General features: G+C 44.2%; 1 protein-coding gene across 3 annotated transcripts in view; it reads right to left on the reverse strand.

The window, feature by feature from the left end:
- The window catches only part of LRP4 (LDL receptor related protein 4), an 84,791-nt gene extending 61,996 nt beyond the window's left edge, over positions 1-22,795 (reverse strand). For all 3 annotated transcript variants that reach the window (XM_075030819.1, XM_075030818.1, XM_075030820.1), the window contains exon 1: positions 22,565-22,795. In XM_075030819.1, coding sequence (XP_074886920.1) covers positions 22,565-22,649 — 85 coding nt within the window. In that variant the 5' untranslated portion in view covers positions 22,650-22,795. The remainder of the gene's footprint in view (positions 1-22,564) is intronic.
- Between the last annotated feature and the right edge of the window lie 3,438 nt (positions 22,796-26,233).

Raw genomic sequence — 26,233 nt, forward strand, 5'->3', positions numbered from 1 at the left:
ATGAGGAACAGGTTAACCACAGAGGCAGGAGTAAACAGCACGCATGACTCCCCAACACCAGCGATCTCTCCATTGAAGGGAAACGAGGGACCAGGTATAGTGTTACAGAACCTGGAAGATTTTAGTAAATTTACTTTTACAGGTGTGAATTTAAAAGGGTTGCTTCCCGGTACGCAGAACTGAGCAACAGTCTGGCAAAGACAGTATCTTATGCAGCAGGCTTCAGAAGAAAATAAATCCAGCTGCTATTGATTACACAGGACATTTAAAATCTATTATAAGCAAGTTTAAAAAAGCTTTAATGAAATCCCAGAATTAAATTCACCTGCACAGCTTTTAACAGGCCCCTTTTGCACTTTATGACACCACACAATCCTCACATCACTTGCAGCACAAAGTCCTGAACTGAATGTAAAATTATTATATGGTATTCATCACCATAACAGTCAAGCAGTCCATAAACACAGATTCATTTGTCTTCACATCTTACTGCTGTGAATGGTTTCATCAGCTCCATTTTATAGATCTCAGACCTGCCACAGTTCCAAGCCAGAAACCTCTGTTCCTAGGTGTCCAACCTGAAGAGCCAAAGAATGGTTTGCAGAAGTGTTGGATGCTCGTAAAACACAACAGAAGGAAAGGGGAGCAACACAGGTGATATAAAAGTAAAACACTGTGCCAAACAGGTCAGCCTCAGCCCTCTCAAACTTGCAAGTCCCTTTTTTCTAAGAAAAAGGACAGGCAACAGAAAAGAACCTAAAAAAACACAAGTTGCTTTGTGGGTGAGCCACTACAGAGAAGTGAGGATTGAGAGCCAGAGGGACAGAGTAGATGTAGGAAAAGAGAGCACCAGGCAGACTGTCCCACCTCACACCTGCTACCCAGAACCCTGCTTCTACCTGCCCACATTCCCTCATCCCTTTTCTGTCTCTTAACAAGCTTCCCTACTTCCATAATCCAATTCTGTTCTGCTACTCTTTCCTTCTAAACTTTTCTCTTCCTTTTTTGTTTTCCCCCTGAAAAATGCCCAGAAATTCAAACCTGATCGGAATTAGGTGCAAACACCGTCACCTTTCTCTCTATTCCCACTGAGTACACATACCCAAGTTTAAGCCAGGTGCAAGCAAAAGAGCAGCTAAGTGATCCAGATGGAAAAGGGCTAGCAAAAAGTTAACCCTTCAAAATTATCTGGAAGAATGTGAACAGGCAGACAGGTTGTATTATTCAGTATTTGGCATCACACAGCTGCACTGGTTTTGCGCACCTGCTTTATAGCCATCTGGGATGACAGACTCAGCTCCATGTTATTTCTTGCATTGCAACACAATCTTCAATACTGCATCATATCACACAGAAATAGCCTACTGTAGCTGCCTTCTCCTCCTCCTCCTCCTCACTGCCTGCAGGCCAGCAAAGGAGCACTTAGTCCAGAGGGCAGCCTCTCAGAAGGCATTATCTAGACTACAGTTCCTCTGAAGCCCTTTGCTTGGGGGAATAATTGGAGCAGAGCTCCTGTTCAACTCAAGCCTGCCACTGGATAGTCAATGTCCATCACAAAGTCAAAGAGGCTTTTGCTGACTGGCTTTTTAACTCCTACTCAGCACATTCAAGTACCAATTTTCAAATATTTACAGCTCCAGCATGCAGTGAATTTCAGAGAAACCAAAGAATATTTAAGGCCCTTCTGCTTTTTTGTATTTCTGGAGCATGGGAGGCTCAGCAAACATTCTCAAGCTTTTCTGTACTATGGCAAGATTTTAAACATGGGGGGGGGGGGGGGGCATTTTCTCTCTATCCTTATTCGCCAAGCTCACTGAATCATTTCTAACTGAAGTTTCACAGACAGTTTTAAGCAGAAACTCTTCTCTCCCTCAAGTTTCAACCTGGAAAGTTAGAAATTGGTCAAACTTTAATCAACTGAAAAGAAAATCAGGTAGGGATTGGGGTAGGCTTGGCCCCTATGGCACCACTCCTTTCCCATACATTATCCCACTTTTGCTCCAGAAATATCAGGAACCTTCTCTTGAATTTCTAATTCACTAACACAGTCAAGCTGAACTCAAGTGCAAGTTGGGAACAGTTGCTTTAAAGACTTAGGCTTCTGTTTTAGTTCCCAGGAGAAACTGCTCCTAAAAGCTTGTCTGTTTTTCCAGCCACATTACTTGGTCTCACTGAAGTTGTTCTCTCTCCCTACAAACCTTGCCTCACTTGTAGTTGTGATGGTCTAAGGATAGAATCCTTCTACAAATATTATATCATAAGTAATATAGAAGAAAGGGGCAGTCACCAGATGGCAGTGAGGATAAAGATGCTTGAAAATCTCCATGAAGACAGTTATTTACATTCTTTTGAGTCAGGTCTGTATTTGGCATATTAGTAATTTCTTCCAACAAAGAACTCTTATTCTACCCTTATCTCCGAATGAGAGGCAAGGATGTCCCTTATTTAAAAGCATTGGCTATATCCATGCTAAGAATTTTACTGTGAGCTTTACCATATCACAGCAGTCTTGCCTTCCTTCATCCTGCATATTCTCCCACACACTGACACAGACCATGCCTTTACTTACTAAATTCTGCTGATTGTTTGGAGACTGGATTCGATTTGGAAATTTTGCTGGGATTTAACTGACTGGAAGTGGAAGATGAGCCAGGCCTTGGCCAGAGAGTTCAGGAAGTCCAGTCTCCTTATGTACAGTCCCTAGTTACACTCAGCGTAAAGTCTCTGTGGAACTATGACCTTTGAGCAAGAGTACTCCCTGCTCTGGGAGAATACTGACACAGGTAAGCATCTCCTGCCCAAATTTAATTTCTGACATGATACATCTGGAACAAGGATTATGCTTCTGGCATCATTCCTACTACAAGAGCATCAGGTCTAAGAAGACATTTGAATCTTTAACACACAGCAAATAATGCATACAACATAGCTTAGCCAATGTAAGAATTTAGCCCCAAACTGTGGGCATGCCAAGCTTGCTGCCAGCCGGGCAGGGATGGAAAGCAATGTTTAAAGAAGGTAGCCTGGTTACTTTTTCCCCATAATGCTACAGAGAAGTGGGATCATATGATCTCTTCTTGACACAATCAAGCAGTTTCATGCTGTTTAGGTATCTCCACTGCAGCTTTAGAAATGGGTGACAGAACCAGCACATAGATATAAGCTTACCTGACTATCCCAGGACTACAGTAATGGGCTCAAGGAACTCCCAAGGCCAAAACCTATCAGACAGTCAAGTTGCAATAGTTTGCTTTAAAGAGACATCAGCTCTCTGATTTCTTCCACATCTGGAGCTGGGACCCAGATCAAATAAACTAGAAATTGAGAGATAATTCACAGGTAGTAGAGGGAACATGAAGTCAAGTATAAAAACAGTTAAGCAGAAATAAGCTAGACATACTTAGCACAAGAAAAGTCTGTGCTTTCAGCCTACACCAGTGCTTTGGAAGAAACCACCCAGAAGGGGCTTGTCAGCTAATGTCTCTTGCTAAAAGAAAAATTAAAAAAGGAGACTGGCTGAGCCCAAACCATTATGTGTTGTCTGCCTAAATCTCCCTCCTCCCTCAGATCCAACGCTGATGCCCCCCAAACCCTCTCTAGCTTTAGCGTGGATGCTGAATGCTGGTAAAGGCTCCCTTTAGAAGTCTGGACAGCAGAAGCCAGAGAAAAATCCCTCCACCCATCTCTATTTTCGTCTCCCTCGTATACACAAACTTTCTTTGCCCCTCCCACCTCTCAAACCCATCTCACCCTCCTCTCCTCAAAAGCGATTAAGGAAAAGCTGTAAAATATTTGCCCAAAGCTGGAGCCTGTTGCTGGGCCCAGCTGTATTGTTGGTAGGAATACACACAGCAAACTTGCACTGTGAGGAGCCCTGCGGGACTCCGGGCACTTCGGGGAGGCTTTGTGAGTCCAGCTCTGCATGCACTAGCCAGACTATTGTGAAAGAGAAACAGAAAAACCGTTACAAACCCCAATGCTCCCCCACTCCCGTCTCTCCCCCCGCCTCCTCAAGTGCCCCCCTTCCACCAGCCGCCACCTTCCCCAAGACAAATCGAGAGGGGAGGGGGCTGCTGCTGAAGAGAATGAAAAGGTTTCCTCAGTTAGATTTAAGGCAACAAGTCAGAGCTGCAAGGAGTCCTTTATCCGCCAGGGAAGCCTCCCACTGATCCAGAGCTGGGCCGAGCAGGGATCCTGGGGGCCAGCTTTCTGAAGGCTGCCATTGATTTGTCACTGGTGATAAGTGAGGCTGGGGCCGTTCCCACCATCGCCTGCAGAGGGGACGACTCTCCCACAACGCCCAGCGGGGGGAGAGGGGCGGCAAACGAGGAAACACAGAACCCAATGGTCGAAAAATCCCGAATGGCTCTTTTTCTCTAACAAGCAGCAACAAAAAGGAGTGACTGTGCTGAGACCAAGGCAAGGGAGGAGAGGCAACGGTGCACGGGGCAGCATGGCCGCTCACCAGCGAGCAAGCCTTCCCTAGGTGAGAAAGAGCAGCGGGCAGTTCTTCGGCCCTCGCCTCCAAAGGGCCTCCTAGTGCCAACTCAATCGAACAATATTCCTTCAAAAACTCCCCAGCCACTCCTTTGCCAATAGCGGGAGGCTTTTAAACCTGCTCTATTTACATAGAGACACTCTTCTCTCAAGCACATGCTGCTGGAAACTTGTTCTTCTGCTTTTTGGGAAGGGAGATCTTTTCTCACAGTACTAAATAAATGAGAGAGGCTAATGAAGCACCATGTCTAAAAGGTGAATTCCCAAAGCAACAGGAGATCTTAAAGGAGCACCAGAGCTCCCCCAGGGAACATACAAATAGAGCAGCAGCTGCCTGGGCAAGACCAGATGCAGATGGGTGAACTGAAAGCAAGACAAAAGGGTGGAAAAAAAAAGGCAGGAAAAAAAAGAAATTAAAAAAAAAAAAATCCGTAAAAGAAGTCAAGATCCTTGGCCTTTCTGATGTAACTAATTAGGAAAGACCATCAGAACTGGTTCAACTTGCATTACAAAATGTCTCTCTCGTGCTCCAAGACACTGAGGAGGTTTGGGAGCACACAGGACACCTTTCCTTCCTTTCCTCGCCCTCAGCAAAACCCCTCAGCTAGCTTCTACCCTGGCCGGGCTTAAGGCTGAGGCATGCAGGCCTTGTAACACAGCCTGAAGACCAAGAGATTCGAGTCTCCAGATGGAAAAGAGCGTCATGCCTGCAGCCTCCTTTCAGTTCAATCTGACCAGACCCAGCAATCTGGAGGATCTTATCTGGCAAGATATTACCTCAGGACAGCTGTGCACAGCTCCTAAAGCACCAGTTTATAATCCAGCATGCTAAAATAAATGGAAGTTGCCAGGCTGTAAACTGTGATATTCTGCAATATTTTACCTTGTATTCAGCCATTCAGAGGCACAGAGCAGATCACTGGGAGCAGTAATTATTTCAGATATCCTAGTTAAAATTTCTTGCTATACAAGAGAGCACAGCCTCCATAGACCCTTAAGATGGGGATGAGCACAATAACAGAACCTTAACAGATAAAGTCCCGTCCAAAAATTTCACAAGTTTAAGCAAAAAAAACCCCAAAAACAACCAAACCCCGCCCCAAACCTCTCATTCGTATTTGGAAACCAGCCAGCAGCCAGTTAGCTCAGAACACAAGTTTAAAATGCTTCTCGCCAGAAGTATCACTCTGCAGCCAAGCAGCCACATCCTAAACCAGCCAAAGCTTTTGAGCAGTCCTAAAGTGCAACACAATTAAAGCCCACTGAAGACTTCTGCCTCCTAACGAGAGAGGACTAAATATCTCCTGAGCTTGGTGAACTAACCACTTGGACCACTGCCACTACTTGGGAACCTGGAAATAGGCTTATGTCTAGCAAGACTCCAACTTGCACACCTGATTAATCTCAATAGCTACATGAGAAGCAGAACTAACAAAGCCAGTTTCAGATGGATTCATCACTAATAGTCAATTTCGGTGCGTCTGTTGCCAAATGGAGGGAGGGAGGGGATTCTTCCATGCCTAACAAAATGCAAACTCATGAGGAATCTTCACCCACAGCCAAGTCGCTTCTGTGGTGCCTTCCCTTTATTGTGCTGCCTATTTTCATGAAACTTTTAATCTCTGGGACCAGTTTTTTGGGGTGAGAAGATATGCACACATATTGAAATAACCATTGCTTCCATACAAAAGCAGGCTAAAGATGCCTGCGGATTTTTCTCATGAGAAGAGCCTGTATTAACAATATTATTAAGAACTGCTTCCGATACTACTTCCTGGACCAAGTTCCAGGGATCTGAAGTGCATATCTAAATAAAAGACAGATTCCTCACAAAGCCCACAATTCATTTCAGCAGACATGTCATTCAGCCCTGGAAGAAGAATTTCTGACACTTCTTAAAAGCCTTTTAAACTCTTCTGCCTACAGAGGAAAAGTTCACCCTACCTGCAGGCATACTGCCTTTTGCTAGAACCATGATCTCAGGGCCAAAAACCATGAAAAGACAGTGCGGTGTCTTCTGTTCAGTCTTAGAGATGCATTTACTGCAATGACTCAAGAGCCATTTTCCCCTCTGTTATTCCACTGTACTTCGGGGAGTAGGGTACAACAGACAAATCAAGTTGAATCACGTTTTTGAGGCAATTTGTGAGCATTGCAAGAAGTGATGTTATTCAGCCAAGTATAGAGTACTTCCTCTGATCAAAGAATGACCCAAGCCCACCAGTGCTATAAATGCTACCTAAAATAACTGGATAGCAGTTAAGATGCGGCAGAACGCAGGGCTACTTGTCTAGTTACTTCTATTCGTAGCAGAATTTTATCTCCAGTAATTACAGTCTACCTTGAGAAGTTCCTGGGAGTTTTTTTCAGTTGGACACAGACTTTTTTCCTCTCTTTCCACTCCTAAATTGAAGAGTTATATAGTAATCCATTTGAATGGTTGTACAGTAAAATGACTTTTTTCAGTCAGGAAAAAAACAATGTACTTCTGCGGTGAGGAAAAAGGCCTTAGTGTGCAGTTTATATCTTGACTAAATTTGCTAAATATTTCTGGTACCTTACACTGCTATTCCCAAACACTATAAGAACATAACATTTATTCCTACAGATCATTCTCTAAGTAAGAACATCTGGTACATTTGGACCTTCAGCCAACAAGCCTTGATGAGTCAAGATCAGATCTACTGAAGTCACAGTACACCACTAAGCTACACACCATTACGGTCATGATAGCATACATCTCAACCTCAGAGGCTGAGCTCAGTTAGCTTTCCCATTTCCTGGTCCTTTATTCCAAGGTTGAATGTGGTCCATTAATTCCAGATTCTGAGAAGTGTGCTTAGAGGTTCATTCCCCTCCCTCAATTTTTTATTGTGCACTATCAAACAATGTGGAATTATGAACAGCAACAGCATTCTGGAAATCGTTCCCATGTCCCTCCTTATAACTGCACAAACATTTGGCAAACTGAAATACATACAAGATGATTTAGGTATCAAGTCCTCAGAAGAGCATGACTGTTTTCCATGGGGAAGATAGAATCTTCTGCCCTTCATGCTATAACCTAGTTTCTTGATTTTTTTGCCAGATATCCTCCCAAAACAAAACCTCTTCTGTGCACGATAAGCAAAGGACAGGAAGCAGCCTTGATTTGACTACATTTAAGTGATAACACAGCTCTTGGGTCCTCCAGAAACACACTGATACTTGCTCAAAATGGGAAAGAAACTTCAAGACTGTAGTTTCATATCCATCAGTAGTGCCAGCTTAAAGAGCTCCCAGCCCTCCTTCCCCTACTCCTAGTCCCATGACCCCCATAAGCTGGCACACCTTTATGCAGCCTGGTAAAAAACAGATCAGGGAAAGTGGTCCAGTGGGTGATAAGCAGTGAAAAGATGCAAATCTGAAGGATCTTCCAACTCCTCCTCACCCAGCTCAGTTTGATTCCTCCCTTCGCTTCACTGCGTGCAGAACCACGGCCTCCCAGCCAAACTGACATACAGTTGGGGTCATTTCCTGTTTAAGGCTTTACAGACATATTTACTACAGTGACTGAAGAGTTATTTTCTTCTTACAGTCTGTTTACCAAGTCTTTGCACATTTAGAAGTAGGATATGCATGCTACTGTGCTGAAATTTCTTATGAAAAGGAATAAACACAGTGAATTAGATCGTTCTACACTTGACTACAGTAAATGTTTAAAAATGTAACATTCTAATCTGGGAAAAAGCCACTGACTTCAGTATGCAGAAGAAAACAGCTCTTAAGCAACCAGTCACCACGGTCCAGTTCTTTACCCTTGCAAGAAAAAATTCTGTAGCCTCCAAAATCAAGTTGTCAACTAACCTCAGAGGAACAACAACAACAACAAAAACCAACCAAACAAAAAAAACAAAGACCTAGCCATTAGCACACCTGGCCCAACAACGAGAGGGAACCTTTATGTCACAGCTTGCAAAGAGGACACTCCCAAGTTCTGTACAGATGATCTCCAAAGGTTATGGGGAAAACCACTTAAGCTATTGGGTAAATATGGCCACTAAGCCAATTAGATATTTACAGAATTCTACCCAGCAATTTAGCTTGCTGCTACAAAGCAGCAAAAAGGAACATTCAATAATTATTATTTAAAGTTGGCCACAGCTAAACTATTCCAAGTCAGGAATCCAGGGTTTAACACTTGGATCCCTAACCAAGTCCAAGTTATGCTTCTGTTCTCAATTTTCTTGACCTTTGTGGTTACATGGTTAAATATCCATTTGCAATCCATCCTAAGAGCTGCTACAGTCAGGATAGGGGAAAGGGTGGAAGAGTCACAGAGGCAGAAGAGATCTTTGTGAGCTGGCTTCATATATGATACCCCTCATTAGACTAATGCTAACCATTTATTGAACACACTGGCAGCTAACAGGAACATGCACTATCTAGGACCAAAACAGCAACTAGATCCTCTTAGAAGGGTATTACATCTGAGAAGAATTTTCACTCTCCCAGTATCAGACTCCAGACACAAATGCATCAAATTGTCAAATCAAAAATGAAATACAGCATGTCAGAGGAGGGAAAAAAAAGATTAGAGAATGGCATCTTCAACAGAAAGATATTTTGAGGATGGAGAGGACAGGACAAGGGGTATCAATATACAGACTAAAAGGCAAAGCATTTAAGTGGAGCCTCTATTTACTATGTTAATCAGTATTTCATTGTGGTTTTTTTCTCATTATTCGATACATCTGTCAATTTATTACACGTAGAAATTATGAACTCTTCAGAGTTGGGACTGTCCTTATTGTATGCACACACTGCATGTAACACTGTGAAGCTCTGATTTCCATCAGAGTGAATCTTTACATGATCCAATTGACAACTCATGTGTGACATTCAGCCCATGTAGATCTTCCCCTTCAGCCTGCCACATACTCATTCAGGGAGAACAGGAATGGCCGTTTAGGCAGCTTATGTTTCAAAACAGCTAGCACTGTCTTCCTTTGACTAACCAGGCACTTAGCATCAGCACTGCCATTTCTGCATCAACAGAAGGAGGGTGGGATTGTGCCTCCTTTTGTGTGCATGTCCAGGCCAGGCTTGTCAAACCACGACACACCACTGCATCAGTGGAGAGGCGTGAGGAAAGCAAGCAAAACTTGGATCCGGATTCTGCAAATAAGGGTCAAAAAACAACTCTTTGCTAGACATCAGTCATTTAAAAGGCAAGATTAAGGAAAAAGAGTCAAGGCACTAGCAAGGGGATAAAGCTTTTCATATTTAGATTGACAAATTTCTCTGGCAACAACTCAGAACATAAGTCTGTGTTAGCCCAAGTAAAACAAGATAGTAGGTCTTTGCTTCAAGTCTTAATGAATAAAAGTTTCGACCACAAAAGGCATCACCAATTAACGTACTGCACCAGTTACAACATCTATAGGTTGATCTTTCACCACACTTTGACACTAACACAGCAGTAAGACTGTCATACAAGTACAATACAATAAAGACACCTATGCTTACATGAGCCATAGAAACTGAGTATTGGGCTTGAATTTTCACCTTCCCTTGTTTCCAGGGAAAGTCCTTCCAAATTACTGTTAAGGCAAAGAAATGCAGCAGCAAGCCAGTGCCAAAAAAAGGTTGGTCTTGCTCCCTCCATCCTTCCATGAGGTCTGTATTGATCAGCTCACTGAAGAGCAATTCTCTTCAGCTTGCCAATACCACACAACCTGTGGTGTCACTGGTTTCGCCATTTTGCAGGAAGTTCTGTGACAGATCAACAAGCTGAACTGATTCATCCAGCAGACAGACACACAGACCTAATCAAAGGGACAAGGGGGCGAGACCGCTCTTGTGGGGCAACCCATAGTTACACTAGATTAGGCGTAACATGAAGCCACACCCTGTGGGTCAAGGAAGCCCTGCAGCTAGAGGCCAAGCGACATACATTGCAGGCAGAGAACAATCTTCAGCAGTGACAACGTCCTAATACCCCCACCAAAACAACAACAACAACAAAAAAAATCAATCTCTCTCAGAGAGATATCAAGTTTACTGAAAGCAAAAGACAGCAGGAGCAAAAATTCCTCTGATTCTGATATTCCAAAACATGGGCTTTATATTACCCTAAAACTGTATTTTGAAGACAATGTTTGCCCTAAAGCGAGATTATACTGAACTCTACTCCAAATCAGTAACGTGCCCTTATAAGTCATTTGCAGTTACATTCCTAATGTCAACTGAAACAAGCCACTGACTGCGGTCCAGGCAAGCCACATCTCCACTGTCCAGCCCATTGTTTAATCGTTCTTAGTAGCATGTTTAATTTACAAAGTTTAAACAGGAGGAGAGGACTAAACTGGTAGAGGTGAAGGAACAGAGGACAGGAAAAATGCAATTCATAATCCATAAGTCATTTCTTCTAGTGCCCTTGCAAGAGACATGGATCCGCAGGAAGGCAAGTGGGTGATAATTAGGGACAGTTGGAACATTGTTTATTTCCTACTAGCAAAGGCAGCAGTTCAGGCCTCCAAGGATAAATCAAATTTCTTAACCAGATGGAAGACATTTCATTTCCAAACATCAACCGTACAACAATGGACCACAGAAAGGAAGGAGCCAATTCGCAACAGCAATAAGAAAACAAAATTACTAGAGATTTTAGAGACGGGTTCTCATAAAAATCTGCACTTACAAAGAGCCTCATGTTGCATCAGAACTCGCACCACATCCCACCACAGCCAATTCAAAGACACTTTTATTGGCAAAACAAGCTCTGCAAGTGTTACCCACATGTAAGAGACAGCACACTTGAGTTTCTCCCAGAAGTGGATTCAACAAATGAAATGCCTGCCTCCACAGAGGTTTCAACAGAGAAGGCTACATGGCATGGAGTCCAATGATAGAAATGCAAATATTGCAAGGAATAATGGTTTATTTCTAGTGAGGTAAGTGTTCTCTTGCTCTTTCTAATCTTCTTTTATACTTTACTCCCAGGATTAGAAGGTTTCCTTGTCAGTCTCTCCTTTTACTTCTCTTTCCCAGACATTTACTGTTTGATTTATGGTGTTCTCCCCGTATCCAACTCAAAGTTGCACATGCCAGCTCAGTATATGGTAAGAGTCTGACTTGATTTTGCACATTTCATTTGATACTATCTGCCAGCATAATAACTTTGCGCAATAACTTGTGGCAGTCTAGCTGGCTAGTAGGTTTGGACTTTTTTCTGTTACAGAAACTTGTGTTCTGGTTTAGATTCAGACTAGTTTCTCAAACAGATGGATTTTGGATTAAGTTATTTGCTTCGTTAGCCTCAAAAGGAGTGCCAAATCCCAGAAACAATGTTTTTGTAGGAATGGACAGCGTTTTCATTTGGTTTCAGTCTATGGTTCTCTAGTACTTTTAGGTGGAGACAGCTTTTGCTGCTTTGGCTGAGACAGCACCGAAATCAAGTCTTTTTATGCAAAGCTCAGCAATGGAAATCCTTCCAGTTCTACTCTGTAGCCATCACTACATCGATTTCATAGATTTAGTTCTATCATGTGTTTGCACATCTGAAAATAAAAAAGTTAACTTCCCTTTGGTTACAATGTAAGAACATACAGAGCTCTGGAGTTCATTCTTGTGGGAGTCAAATGTTTAATTTGCCGTCAAATAGTATAGCAGGGAAATCTCAGCATTGTATTCAGTACTCATGGTTTGAGTAGTTGAAACATGTCTTACTTGCTAGGGCCATTACATAGCCAGCACAGCCACATTGGCAGGGAGCCTTAGGCATGCAAGGGCTCCTGAGGCTGGTTAGTGCGGGGCTGTACAGGGACCTTGCTGCATACCTACCTCAGCCCAGTCCCATCCTGCAACAGAATAATTCTCCCCTTGTGGAGTTACTGTCATTTCCCTCCTGTGAGCCACTCCCCTTCTGCTTGTCTCTAAAGGTCACAGAGCCATATAGCACATACCTTAAAGGCTTTGGTATGCAGCCCACAAGGTCAGAAAAGCTGGCTCCCTAGGCATATCTGGTCTTCTGTGGCGTAATGGTGATGGCCCTCTTTTCTCACAAGACTTTAATAGGCAGTTTTAGCATTGCCACCACATTTATTTTAAGATCTTGACATACAGGATGCAGAGCATGTTGTTATGACATCATTCAAGAAAAAGCCCAAAACAAACCCAGATATCACTCCATGCCTTTCCCAGATTAACCTGCAGGACCAATGCACTGCACTACATTAGCTAGCAAATGTAGGTGTTTTGGCAGCTGTCCCAGTCACTTAATCGGAAGCCTGAGCTCAGAGGCTGTTTCGCCTGAGCGGGTAAGTCAAGATGCACATACCAAAGATGTCATCTCTGCCTCACTCCCTTCCTTGCTCGAAGGCTTCTGAGTACTGTTTATTTTTATCCTATAATTGATGGATTGTACATAGATTTAACTTGCCCTGTATCTCCCATTAGTTCTATACTGTAACTGTGTTAGATTTGGCCTTGGGTACCCGATTAAGCTAAACAAGGGGGTTTGCCAAGCGTTTAAAGCAGGCAAGTGCCTGCCACCCCCTCTTCCCTGCTAGTCTGTTCTAAAGCATCTGCAGCACAAAAATTGCTCATGGGTCATTCCTCAGAAAGTTATCATCTGAGTTTCTCTTCTTCCTCCAGCATACTTATTACTGTCATCAAGAGTTTGCTTCTCCAGCACAACCAACTAACAAAAAGTTACTACACAGTATCAAGAGGAATTATCCCTTTCTTTTTTTTTAAGACATTCCTTTCCAGCTTAAACATTTGCTCCCAGAATTCTGAAGACTTGTGGGTGAAGAAATAACCATAGCAAGCAAGAAAGTAAGTATGAAAAAAAAACAAAACCAACATTTTCTAGGGACAATTGACTGGAAAACTTAACCTAAGGAATTCGCTTAATTTTTGTCCTAGTCTGGAATTTGCACTAAGAGCAACAGAAGATTACAGCTCCTTATCTTCCAGTTCACAGGAGGCAGGTCACAAAGAAGAGAAACAACGGGCTTCTCTTGTGAGTGGATGAGCCACTTCAAGCCAAAGAAGTTTGTAGTGGAAGGTTGCAGAAGGCAGGGATCAACAAGGTTGTTCTTCCCTGCTTGAGTACTGGTAGCATAGAAATTACTCAACATAACTGCCAAAGATGCAAAGATGACAAATATGCCCTTCTCGAGGAATTGAGGCACAGGCAGGGGATCCACCTGCTCCACAGATAAAAGAACCCTGGGCCTGGAAAAAGAAAAAAAAACACACAAAACAACAAACACCCAAAAGGCCTGAAGGCCTTCTGTTATTTAAGGTAATGCTGACTGCAGGTCTGAATTCTTCCTTACACTCAAAAATGCAGTGAACAAAGGCCTACAGACAGTGTTGATTCATGACCAGTGACAGCTCGAACTGGAACAACGCATGAGGTTACCACCCTTGTGGTGGAGACATCTTAGCTCAGGAATCAGCTGTTCATGAGTCAACACCCTGTTGCAACAGCCCTTCACTGGTACAGGAAAGAACTCAGACCCAGGGGCAGCCCTTCCTAAGGCCTAGCAAAGATAGGAAAGGGCCGTAACCTCACCAACCAGCCCAAATCAGTCCTTCCCCGTTTCCAAGTCAATGCCCAAGAAAAATCCCTTTGCCACTTTGACTCTGCATGGATATGGCTCTCAAATCAGCCTGCTCTTTCCTTGTATTAAACTTAGGTCTGTTTGCAGGGCAATGATTAGTGCCCTTGTCAGGAGACTTGACATAGTCTCCCACCTATTCCCACATCATGCTTTCTGAGATTTAGACCCTGAATACTTCTATTTGAGATCCATGACAAAAATGCAGATGGTCCACTAGCATCCCTATTTGCCAATGACTATCCTCTCCTGCTTCTTGGCTATTAAAGCCTCCAGAATGGCAGCTTCCAATCTATCTCCCTTTCCCATGCTGCAAACTCTTCAGTTTTCTCTCACAGCCAGACCCATTATGTGTCTCCTCGTGCTAATAGGTACTACATCGATCAAGGCTCTTTTAAAAAGGCAGCACAAATTAGGGGCATGTCCTCCAGCCCTAAGAAACTCAACTCAGGCTTTTCAAGAGTAACAGGCTTCAAAAATCACGGTCAGAAGAACACAATCTCTGAGGCCTCAAAAACCTCATTTCCTAAATTTGTCAAGCCTGAAGCAGTTGCAAACTCTGAATCACAAAGAAGGGACAGCAGTAAAGCTGGCTTCCTCTTAACAAATGCCATTTTACTTCAGAGAATTATCCCACCTCCTGGTTCAACCTCAGGAGCTTGGAACAGAAGCAGGAAATGACAATCCTGAGACTTCACATTTTTTTCCCTGTCCTCAGAGCTGCAAAGAAAGGATTTGACTATTCAGCAGTTATGGAAATTCAGAACTAAAATTGGGTGGGAGCACAAAGAAAAAAATGAAGGTGTGTCTTTATTTTACTCTAATCCTAGATTCCATGAGACACGGTTCTGCTACAGTGAATGGCTGCACCTTAGGCAAGAACCTCTCCCAGACACTACCAGCTGTCACCAAGTCAAATGAACTGACAGAGCTGGAGATTCAGGCTAGAGGAGCAGAGTGCGTATTTCCCTCTAACCTTCTTGCATAGTCACACGATGGTTCTTATGAGCCTTTCAGAGAAGGAGGCTGAGAACATCACATGTTTATGTTTTAACAGTTCTCACTAGTGACTCACTCCTTCACATAGCAATTCTTAATGGTGAAGAGGACGAGAAGTAGCCTCCTTTTCCAGGAAAGGTGTTATTTTCTGCCACCAGTCTTGTTGCTTCTGTACCCAGACTCCTTTCCAAACCCAGAGTAATCTCCTATTCTCACTTTACGCCTTTTTCCAAGCAATCACCTCCAACCTCCTAGCTTCTCTCTTCAACTCTGCCCTCCCATTTCATACACTTTCCAGACAGGACTGTCCTCCAAAATACCTTCCCAGACATCCTACTCAAAACTTCTTCTGGCTGTATGTGCTCCCAAGCCTGACAGGTCCCACATTCCACCACTGCAGATAGCTCCATCACCACCTCTCTCTCATGGGCTCACCATCTCAGCACTATGCCAATATCAGTCTCCCTTTCTACCACTGTCCCCATTGCTAAGCTCCTGATATTTCATAAAATCACCCCACTAGGTCAGGGGCTGTACTGTTGAGGGTCCCTAACAAGTTGTCACATCCTCCTTTAAATCATTACTACAGTAAGTCTTTCCCTGCCTCAGCAGTTAAATTTTGCTCAATGCTCATCTTCACTTTCAAAATTTCCATCTTTTATACTACCTAATTAACAACTCTTTCTGCCATCAGATCCCATATAATTACTCCACTTGGATCTCCTTACACGGCTCTTCTGTTCCTTTGCCAGCTCAAGTCCTTGGCTCTCATTTTCAAAATGCCTATCTTTACTTCTGTTAATATCTGTACTCCTATATCCCCCTCCCTTCTTCTCATGGTTTACACTACTCTTGCATCTGCTTCCTCATCCTTATTTCCACAGTTACCAGCTTTCAGTAGTCTTTGATGCCAACTCCTACCCAAAAACCCCTCTCTATCCTTGTTCTAAGAAGTGATTGGAATGAAAAACTTTCAGAAGCTTTTCCCATTAAACCAAAGCTAAAGGAAATTTAATTAGAAAGCTATGCTATTTTAATATTGGACCTTATCTATCCCTCTAGAATTATCATATCCCTGATCCTTATCAGATGTCAGATGTCCAATTTAGACTATAAACCCTTTGGGGCAAATGTAGCCTCCTCCTCCATGTTACACAGAGCCACAGCACTTAGAACGATCCTTAAGGTAAGAAAAACACCTCAGAAATTCAAAGAACTTGATTTTGCCAAGAGCAGCACCACTCCATACACTGAGACTCGAGAATGACCAGAGAAGTTAAAAGTACTCACTCTTTGAAACTTCAAAAGGCAAGAACAGGGTTCCCTCCCAACAGAAATAATGTCTGACCATGTTTGAGAAGAGAGGAGCTGGGCACAGACTGCACTGAAAAAGTTTTTCCGTGGTATCTCTAGCTCCTTCCTGCCTCAAGTCTCCAAAGCCATCACTTATCCCCTTCAAAACAGCAGGAGAGTCACTTCTTTTTTCCTTCCCTCTCCAGAAGGAGCACAGCAGAAATAAACCTCGAATGATAAATTATGCACCACCTTTGTGTGGCTGCCTCTTGGCCAGACGGGAAATTTTTCTCCCAAAGCCTTTTGTTTCCAGCTTTGATCCCAGTGTTGGATCCGCTCTGTTCAGCACTCCCTCGGCATGGAGGTGAAGGGAGAGCTGACACAGGCCAAGTTCAGGCTTACTGCAAGTCACAGTCAGATCTTCCATTAGCCTTCTCCCCTCCCCCTTCCCAACTGGAACTCTCCTTGAGTTTGAAAAGATCCTATTAAACATTTTCCAGAGGGCCTTACAGAGGATACATTATTTTGATGGATGCTGGGACTAAAGGAGGAGGATTTCTAAGTACAGTGAAATAATGGAGTTTGTTCTAATGGGTTTAAGAGATGCCCGGGGGCACCAAGTAAGTTCCTTCTCTGCAAATCAAAAACACAGAAGACCAGAAAATGGAGCCGAACAACTAAACGCCAGGAAGCGGGGAAATCGGGCTCTATTTAACTGCTGCTCTTGGTTACAGCCAACTTCAGGCTGCTTGGAAAAACAGCACACACACACATCACTGGCACAAACTTAACAGGAGAAAACAAAGAGACAACAGGGGTCAAACTGGGGGTGGCAAGTAGGAGAAGGATGCAAGGCTGGGTCCCCACCCCCTACCAGAGAGTCGGATCAATTATCCTTGAATACTAACAAGATTTCTGATTAAAGAACTGCTGCTATGCAATAGAAACAGAAAGCTCCAGCAGCTGGGAGGGGCTGTCAGGCAGTAACAAAGAGATACAGAAGACTATGCCCTGCTAGGGCATACGAAGGAAGTCACCATGCTGGCAGCCAGGAGAGAGGTCTCCTCTGTCTGGAGTCATGATAAAGTCTCACTGCTGGTAAATTTAACTCCAGGAGTAAAACTTCACCTTGACACTACAGAATATGGGGTCTGTTTTCAGGCAAACACATTCTTTACTGGAAGCTTTGCTGGACAACATTTCTTTAAATAACTTCATCACTATAGTACAGGGAGGTAAATTTTACTCTCATCCTAATCCATTCAGGGGAAAAATCTGGTGCTTCTTAGTTCTGGATATTGCAACATCGGAAAGTTGCTATTAACATGTAACAGCTTCAGAAGCAAGAGCCTGCACTGTCTTCGGTCATACATTTTTTTACAAAACTGCAATTTGCAATACAAACATTGAATATGCATATACAGTACTGTCTGTTGATCTTAATGGTTTGTTACTTGCTGACTGGTGGCTAAATACAGAAAAACCTAATGACCTAAGAAGCTCATGAAAAACAAAAGCTTCTATTACTACTTTTCACAGCCCAAAGTTCTGCTAACATTAAGCATCCTGCTATAGGCATGTATCTCATACCATCGGAATCAGGCTCACGAGTGTTCAATCCCCTTTTTTCTTTTTCTTCTATTTTAAGCAATAAACACAATTCCTTGATATGAGGAGTTTCAGTCATCCACAATTTAGCAAGGCATATGTCCACAAACATCAGCTCTGTTCAATGTTAATAAAGTCTTTAAGAAAACTTATTTTCGTTTCACCTAGGCTCACAGCAGCCAAGAAGGAGTTCTACTCCTCACAGAAGCACCGACTGCAGCTCAAGAGTCTCTCAGACTAAATATACAGGCTGGAATACTTCAGCATTTAACAGGCAGTTCTGCATCACAGAGGCAAAAAAATGCCTGGAAAGCTGAAAAACCTGAACATGAACTCACCCACAACAGGATGGCAGCCAAATACACCCAAGGTAACAGTCCTAGAGCGACCAGATATACAGCATGACTAAACCACAAGCCTACAGAATCACAAGCCCCTAGATCCATATAGTTCCCGTCTTTAGTACAGAGAAATGGAAATCTACAGGGAAGACGATACAGAAAGAAGAGATTCAGGAAGTTACATTGCCCAGTCTTCACGCAGTAGAGACAACAAAATCCTGTAAAAGAGTAACGCCTAACATAACAGCCATGGCAAATAACCACAGGCACTACAGACACAAAAGCAAGAGCCTAACCATCACGCACATTAGATTCATGGACGACAATTACAATTAGAGTTCTCTGCCATGATTTGTGTGAAACACAGACAGCCACTAAATACAGTATGCCAATTAATGGAATGGGTTTGCTGTATGCCAGAGCTCCAGCTCTGGATGTCGTATCAGGTAAAGCCAGACACCTTAAAAGATGGTCAGTTTAAATGTGCATGCATGTGTATATATATCACTTTATTATGTAAAGCTCTTTGAGATAACATCACAAATAGTTAAGGTGGAAATAACAGAGGACTAGAGAAATAAAGTGTCCACTTTTCTTACATGTTTCTTTTAACAACACTTTACTTACCAATTCACCCTTTCCAACAGAGAGTCAGTAAAATTTCTGCGGTTTTATGAATCTTTTGATCACCAGCAAGAGAAATAGAAATATTAGTAAAAAGAGAAATAGCTACAAGTCACAAGCAGCAGAAGAATTCAACGAAGGTGTAGGACGTGCACTTACTTTTTAAACCTATTTTTAAAACCTTGACTGGTTTTTAAGATAACATCACTTTATCAGCTTTTGTAAGTGTTATGAAGCATATATTCTATTGTGCTCAATGGTAAGTTGCATTCTAGGGCAAACGGGGTTGGCCTTGGGCAAGACAATTTCTACTTCACTTCCCACATTTACAAAACAAGGATAATATTTGCCTATTTCACAAGAGCGCAGGAAGATTCAAGAAGACTATCAGACTAGAGATCATTCTCACAGAATGAATGTTTTAATTGTTTTTTAATGTTAATTTCACCAGTCTGGAGAAGTACAGGTTTTTAGGAGTAAAAACAAAATACAAATCACTTCAATTTCTTCTTCTACTTAACATACAGCAAGTACTGCCTTCTGGTTTGAACTACAAAAAACTGGATAATGTTTATAGCCAACCACTTTTTCTTCTGTAACTTCAATGAACACGGTGTAGAGAAATAGCTCCAAGTTTTCTGAAATCCCATTTTGTGGCCCACATGAAGAGAATATCCCTCTTCAAGGTTCACAAAACACTCTGGAAATGCAAGCACTTTACGTAACTAAGCACCTATTAATTTGGTTGCTGCATACACCCACACTCCCAGGATGCAAGAAGGGATTCTCTATGGCAGAAGACAGTGCTAAAGCTCACAACTGAATGCTTTTGGAAAGAAAATATAAAAGAAAATTGCTTATCTACACGAAATAAATGAAACAATAATGTTAACTTCGTACTGGAAGATTGATGCTTTATGCTTTTCCACTAATGCTACCATGTTTTAGTAGACACAGAATTGTTTAAAAAAAAAACAAAACAACAAAAACAAAACCAAAAAAACCAATCACCACCACTTATCAGCCTCCTGCAGCACCTTACTTTTCATTTTAGAAGAGTGGGTATGTTACTTAGTGCCGCCACCACTTTGACAAAAAGAAACAGTCAAGAAAATTCAGGGTGATCATGAGATCTATGAATATCATCCAAACTGATCAACAGTAAACCCAGGCACTCTTAGCACGCCCAGGAAGTAGAACATTATCAGCTCCAAGTTGACAACAGGGAAACAGCCGTTTTGCACTTGGCTGAGGGCTGCAGAACCAATAGCAAAGCCAAGCACACGTAGTGGAGATCATGATTCCCACTGCAAACTCTATTTCTATAGAGGCATCACATTCAAGTTTGTGACTCTAAAATGTAGCCAAGATGCTTGGGGAGTAAAGCTGATATTAGCCATGTGTTTTCCTGGTAGCGCTCCAGGAGCCAGAACTGCAAGCACATCACCCAGACAGGTTCTGTGACATTCTGTATTTATATTAACACAGACCATCATAACATCAGGCCCTTCTTCATCACCACACACCAGCAGCGCATGCCATTAGCTTTAAATTCTCTCTATATACCTGTTTTTACCTGCAATGCATTTTTCCAAGAGCTCAAGATACTTGCAGACTTCTTTTTTTGGGGGGGGGCAGACTTTCCCAGTTTTATCTGCCACTATCCACCAAAAGAGGGTCAAAGGTCAATCTTGCAGACTTGTTTGCTTTACCTGCTCCTCTACTGAGGCACAGTGGTAAACGACCAAGCTCTTCTAACAATTTACCTGTTTGGCATCACGAGTTCCGTGGCTGTGCATGCTTTGTGACAGTTAAGCTGTACACCATCCCCGCAGGAACTTCCAAGGGACAATGATGAAAAATTTCTAGCTAAGGGGAGGAACACCAACTATCACAAACTTTGGCATCTTCTCTGCCACCTCCTTCCTTACACCTCCTCATGTTTTTCCTTGCTTCAAATAGGAAAAAAATTGCTCAGGAATTGTGTTCTTATTGCAAAGCATATCTTCCCGTGAAGGAAAGAGGATACTCACTTCTGGAAGCAGTTGGCACATCCAATCACAAACTCGCGTTCATTCGATAAAAGAGTACAGGAAAGTGCACTGATGGGAGAACTACTTGAAAGAGAGACAAACTGCCATAAAAAGCGTCCCAGAGACATAAAGGCACAACCACCTACGAGTAAACCTGCACTTTACAATCAGACATCCCCCACATGGCTGTTAACAGCCCAGACACATTAACTAGGAGCACCTGGGTAACAGCCAAAATAAAAAACATCCAGATCTGCACCTACACTAAGATCTATGCTTTAGATCCTTCTCACTCCTAGACTGCAGCTAAGTATCTGTGTGGCACTTGAGAACTGAAGAGTACTTCTGATTTCTAAAAAGCAGATTTTCTGATACACAGAACTGCAGCCTTTCCAAGCTGGTTTAGCACCTTCTTCAAAGACTACCTGCAATTAGGTTTCTTGTTAGAAGAGAAATAATATTATGTGAAACCCAAACTCCATGTGATTGTGCCCCAGAGGCAATACTTGCAGAATGATGGAGGTCAGCAGCACTACTGCAAATGCTTCCCGTAATTTCAGAGTAGCATAGGAGAAAACGGATGGGTGAAATTATACAGCAGCTGCCAAAGGAGTGAAGGGAGAGAAACGAGGTAGGTATCTCCTCTCCGCACCCCTCCCCCAAAAGCCTTCCAACTCCTTATAAACAATTCCGCGAGGCGTTTAGATGCGTCCTCCTCCACCGGGCGCCCTTGTAAAATACCGCACTACCGCACAAGACGAAGAAACAGCAATTGCTTTTCAGTTGATAAAGCAACCACAAAGATAAGTTTTCACCGGCGAGACTTCATGGAACCGCTTCCCTGCTCGCTAAGACCGCAGTGAACCCCTCCCCTCGCCACTATTTTTGGTACCGCTCCTACTCCTGCCCCGGCCCCACTCTGCCAGGGCGCTGCGGGAGGACTTCCAGTCCCCGCCGAGGCGAGGCGAGGCGAGCCGAGGCAGGTAGCCCGGGGCGCCGCCGCGGAGCCGGGCTGTACCTTTAAGGGGCCCGTCGCGGCGGGTGCGCGGCTGCATTCCTGCTCCGGAGCGGCGGCTGTCCCGACACGCCGGGCACGGCAGCCTCCGAGGCAACCTGCGCGCCCGCCCCGGCCCGGCCCGCCGCTCGCACCGCGGGAACAAAGCCCGCGCCCGCCGCCAAACTTCCGTGGGGGGCAGCGGCCGCGTGGGCGGCGGGGACCCTCCGGCTGCCGCCGGGCCGGGCCGGGCCAGGGCAACGCCGCGTCGCCCCGGGACCCCGCGCCCCGGCCTGCCGGGGGACCCCGCCGGCTCCGGCCCGCCTCGCCAGGGCACGGGGACCGCGAGAGCCCCGCGTCCGGCCGCGGGACGGGGCACGGACAAAAGCGCGGCGGCGGGGCACGGCAGGGCAGGGCTCCCCGCCCGGCGAACGCGGGCAGGTGAGCGGCGCGGCGGGGCAGAGTTCCCCGCCCGGGCAAGGCTCCCCGCCGCCGAGCCCGGGACGGCGGCCGGGCTCCCCCCCGCGCCGCCGCGGGGCAGAGGACGCCGCGGCAGCCGCTTACCTCTGGCGCGGAGCAGCGCTCCCAGCAGCAGCAGCAGGAGCTGCGGGGGCGCGGGCAAGAGGCAACCCTCGCCGCGCCGCCTCATGGTGGCAGCCCCCCGGCCCCGCGCCCGGGCCGCCCGCAGCGACGTCCCGGGGCTCCTCCTGCGCGCAGCACCCCGGTCCGGTCCGGCCCGGCCCGGCCGCCGCTCGCTCCCTCCCTCCGCAGCCGCGGCAGCTCCCGGGGCTGGGGGCTCGCTCCCCGCTCCGCCCGGCCCAGGCCCGGCCCCGGAGGAGGAGCCCCGCCGGGGCAGCCCCCGCCCCGCTCCCCCCCAGCGCCGAGGCAGTTCGCAAACTTTCGGCGCGGCAGAGGCGGTCCTCGGGGCCGCGGTTCTGCAGCGAGACACCCCCACACACACACACACATACACACACACACACGCACCCCGTCACCACCCCTTGGGGCTACCGCCCGGCACCGCGGCGAGAGCCCCGGACTCGCCACGAACCCCCCCCCGGCCCCTCTCCGCCCTTGCCTCGGTTGCGGCTCCCTCACCGCGGGCGGGGAAGCCCTTCCTAAAGCGGCCCCGGTCCTCGGGGCTCTCGCTGTCCCAACTCCCGCAGCGCCTCCAAGGAGCATCGCTCCGGGCTCTCGGCTGCCCGCCGCAGCGGTGCCCGGTATCCTCCGGTGGCTGAACGGTTCCCCCGTGCGCTGCCACCGCTTCCCGGCTTGTGCCAGCTGTCTGTACCCAAGAGAAGCGACATAGCCCTTCTCCCTGTCCCACCCCCGTTTGCCAAAGACCGTTCAGAAACGGAAAGCCTCTAAGCACCTCTCTCACGAGCCCTTTGCCCAGCATACATGTTGCTAAGAGAAACGTTTCATTTTTTCCCTCCGTTCGTGACAAATGTTCGGCTGTTTGGTGTTTTCCTTACAGCCGCGGTGTCCGGAGACAGCTGATTGTGTGTGAGTCTCGGATACTCTAAAAACAGAGCTAGGGCCGTTGCCTGTAGGAGTGGAAATTAACGCCTGAACAACTGTCTTGGGTGCCTTCTGGTCTCTGTGCTGCATTTAAAAGAAAACAGGCTTTCACTGGACATCATCGTTAAAGCCAGTTTTACGATCGTCTGTGGCACGATTTGGCATTTTAATACATAGGGTTGGCAATGCAAGAAACTGTTGTTAAATAATTAATCTCAGTTGATTTCAAAGTATTAACTTGAGTGGAAAGCTGATTCAGATAGTCCAAACTCTAGACCACAGGGGAAGATGGGAATTTTGTCAAATTGACACCAAAGGGCCAGTGATAGGAATGGTCTTACTTAAAGCCTTCACACAGATGAATCCAGGGGAAGCTGCGATTAATACCCTCCTTTAAAGAATGACAAGAGCAAGTAAACAGCACAGCATGTGACTGAGAATTCTCCTATTAAGTGTAAAACAGTGAAGACAAGGGATATTATTAAAAATGTCAACATAAAATTAAAACAGAGACTGAGTCTTGACAAATTGAGCTCAATGTAAAGACAAAAATAATCCAACACAGAGCTTCACTGAGGAGGAGAACTCCCAAGAGCAGGAACACCATAAGAAACAGTAGGTAGCAAACCATGCATAAATTTACAATATATGGCCCCCAAAATTTAAAAAATGCAGACTTTTTGCTTTATATGCAGAATCATTGCTTCAAGATAGGAATAGATCCACTTTACATAGCCTAAGTGTAATAGCATGTAGACTATGGCATTGAATTCTATGTATTTGATAGGCAAAGTGTCCAAAGTTGCAGAAGAGTAACAACAAATCCAGGTAGCCAAGAGGTGGAGAGATTAAAAAACCTCTCTATGCTAACATTGACCCAGAAGCAGTGACAGAATGAGGCATGGAAAGAATATGCAATTACTGTAAAGAAATAAACTCCAAGATACCAGAGTTTAAGATAATTTAAGTGGAAGAGTTGGGAACACTGGTTTGAAGCTAAGGGAGAGAAAACGTTAACTTCACTCTGTCTGGCGGTTGGCTGATTGGCTAGCATGCAAAACTCTTACTGCATCCCCCTGAAATACAGGGCAACATAACCAAAATTCATTTAAGTTTATATTCTCTGCTGAGGTTAGATCCCCAGGTAGCATAAATCAGAGCAGCCCTGCTGACTTCAGGCTCATAGAAGCTTGTAAGAAGTTTAAACGCCTAAGTACTGAACGTGATAAAGCACAGACACAGGGCCCAGAACTTCCTGATAATTATATACTTAGGTCATGAAACAGTCTTCCAGCAGTTGAGATGAGTATTTTCCTGTGTTTGAAACAAAGGCCTCTTGAAAAATATTGTCCTAAACACAAATAAATTCACGCATTAGCTCTTCAGTCCTCTCCCCAGGGAACAAATATTTTTACCCACTTGTGTTGGTTGAAGTGTGTTTACCAGTCTTCTGCATCTTGTGTTGTATTCTGGGAAATCACTTTCCTGTCCAAGCTCAACTTCCCTAAATTACTTCTCTGGCTTATAAATCATTTTGAAATCCCCTGGTGAAATGTTAGAGAAGCACATAGTATTGTCTTTCACAACAATCTCCTAAATAGGTTGCACTTGAGCAGATGGAAATTTATATTATAAAACTCTCAATTACCTACCTGTTGATACAATACTATGATTGAATATAGCCCTGGTTCCATGTAGGATCTTTGAGGAATAATTGTAAAGTAGATTTATGCAGTGTCAAATGGGTATTTTTGGTGAAAGAAAAGTAGAAGGGTTGCTAAGTAATGCTGGTAAAATTTAGCCATTATGCTTAGGACTTGCGTCTTTCAGACCAAATAACTTTAAGAAAGACTATACAAATTTCAGAGTGCACTTCAACCCATGCACAAAGTAGGTACTTGCTTTTACCCACAGCTACGAGGGTGGAACATTATTAAGTAACTTGTAATAATTTATAGATCACTGATAAGTGATATATAACGTAAGTATTGTAAGACAGATGGGAAAGAAGTAATTAAAATATAATTAACAATTAATTTATATGACAACATGCTTAATCAAAAAAAACCACCAGTCATTATAAAGGGAACAGGAAGAAGATTATTATTCTAATAACCATTTCAGGACATAATTCTCCCCCCCTCCAAACAGAGACATTAGAGAAATAAACTAGTCCAATGACAGAATATAACTACTCTGAAATAATACTAAAAGTTCACATCATCTTCAGAGTGATTTTAAACAGCAACCCTGTGTTAGGAAAAAGAGAACCAAGGACATGGTGTCATTGGAAAAAGAAGAAAGAAAGGAACCAGAACCAAGTAGGATTACTAGGAAAAATACACTTTAACTATCTTAAAACTGCAAAGACCTTAAGAAGAGGTTAAAAAAAAAAAAGAAAAAAAAGAAAAATATGGGATGGACAGTTTTGGTCTTACCTGTCAGAGTATTTTTAAAGCATTCAAATGGGCCCTTCCTTGGGAAGATGTTTCTCTGCACCTCAAGTTTCCTAGAAGAGAAAGACAGATCAGATAGCTTAATTGCTATGTTCAGAGGTCTGGAGCAATCATGTTTTAAATATTTGAGATAGAATGAATTAATTTTATAGAATGAAAAAAGCACAAGGAAAATGGGCAAAATGCATTTGTGCTAAATCAGGTTCCCTTTTTTAAAGTAATGTTAAGCTCACTGGGAAGGCAATGGACATGATAC

This window comes from Buteo buteo, chromosome 6 (genome assembly GCF_964188355.1).
Source record: "Buteo buteo chromosome 6, bButBut1.hap1.1, whole genome shotgun sequence".
In the NCBI taxonomy this organism is placed as follows: Eukaryota; Metazoa; Chordata; class Aves; order Accipitriformes; family Accipitridae; genus Buteo; species Buteo buteo.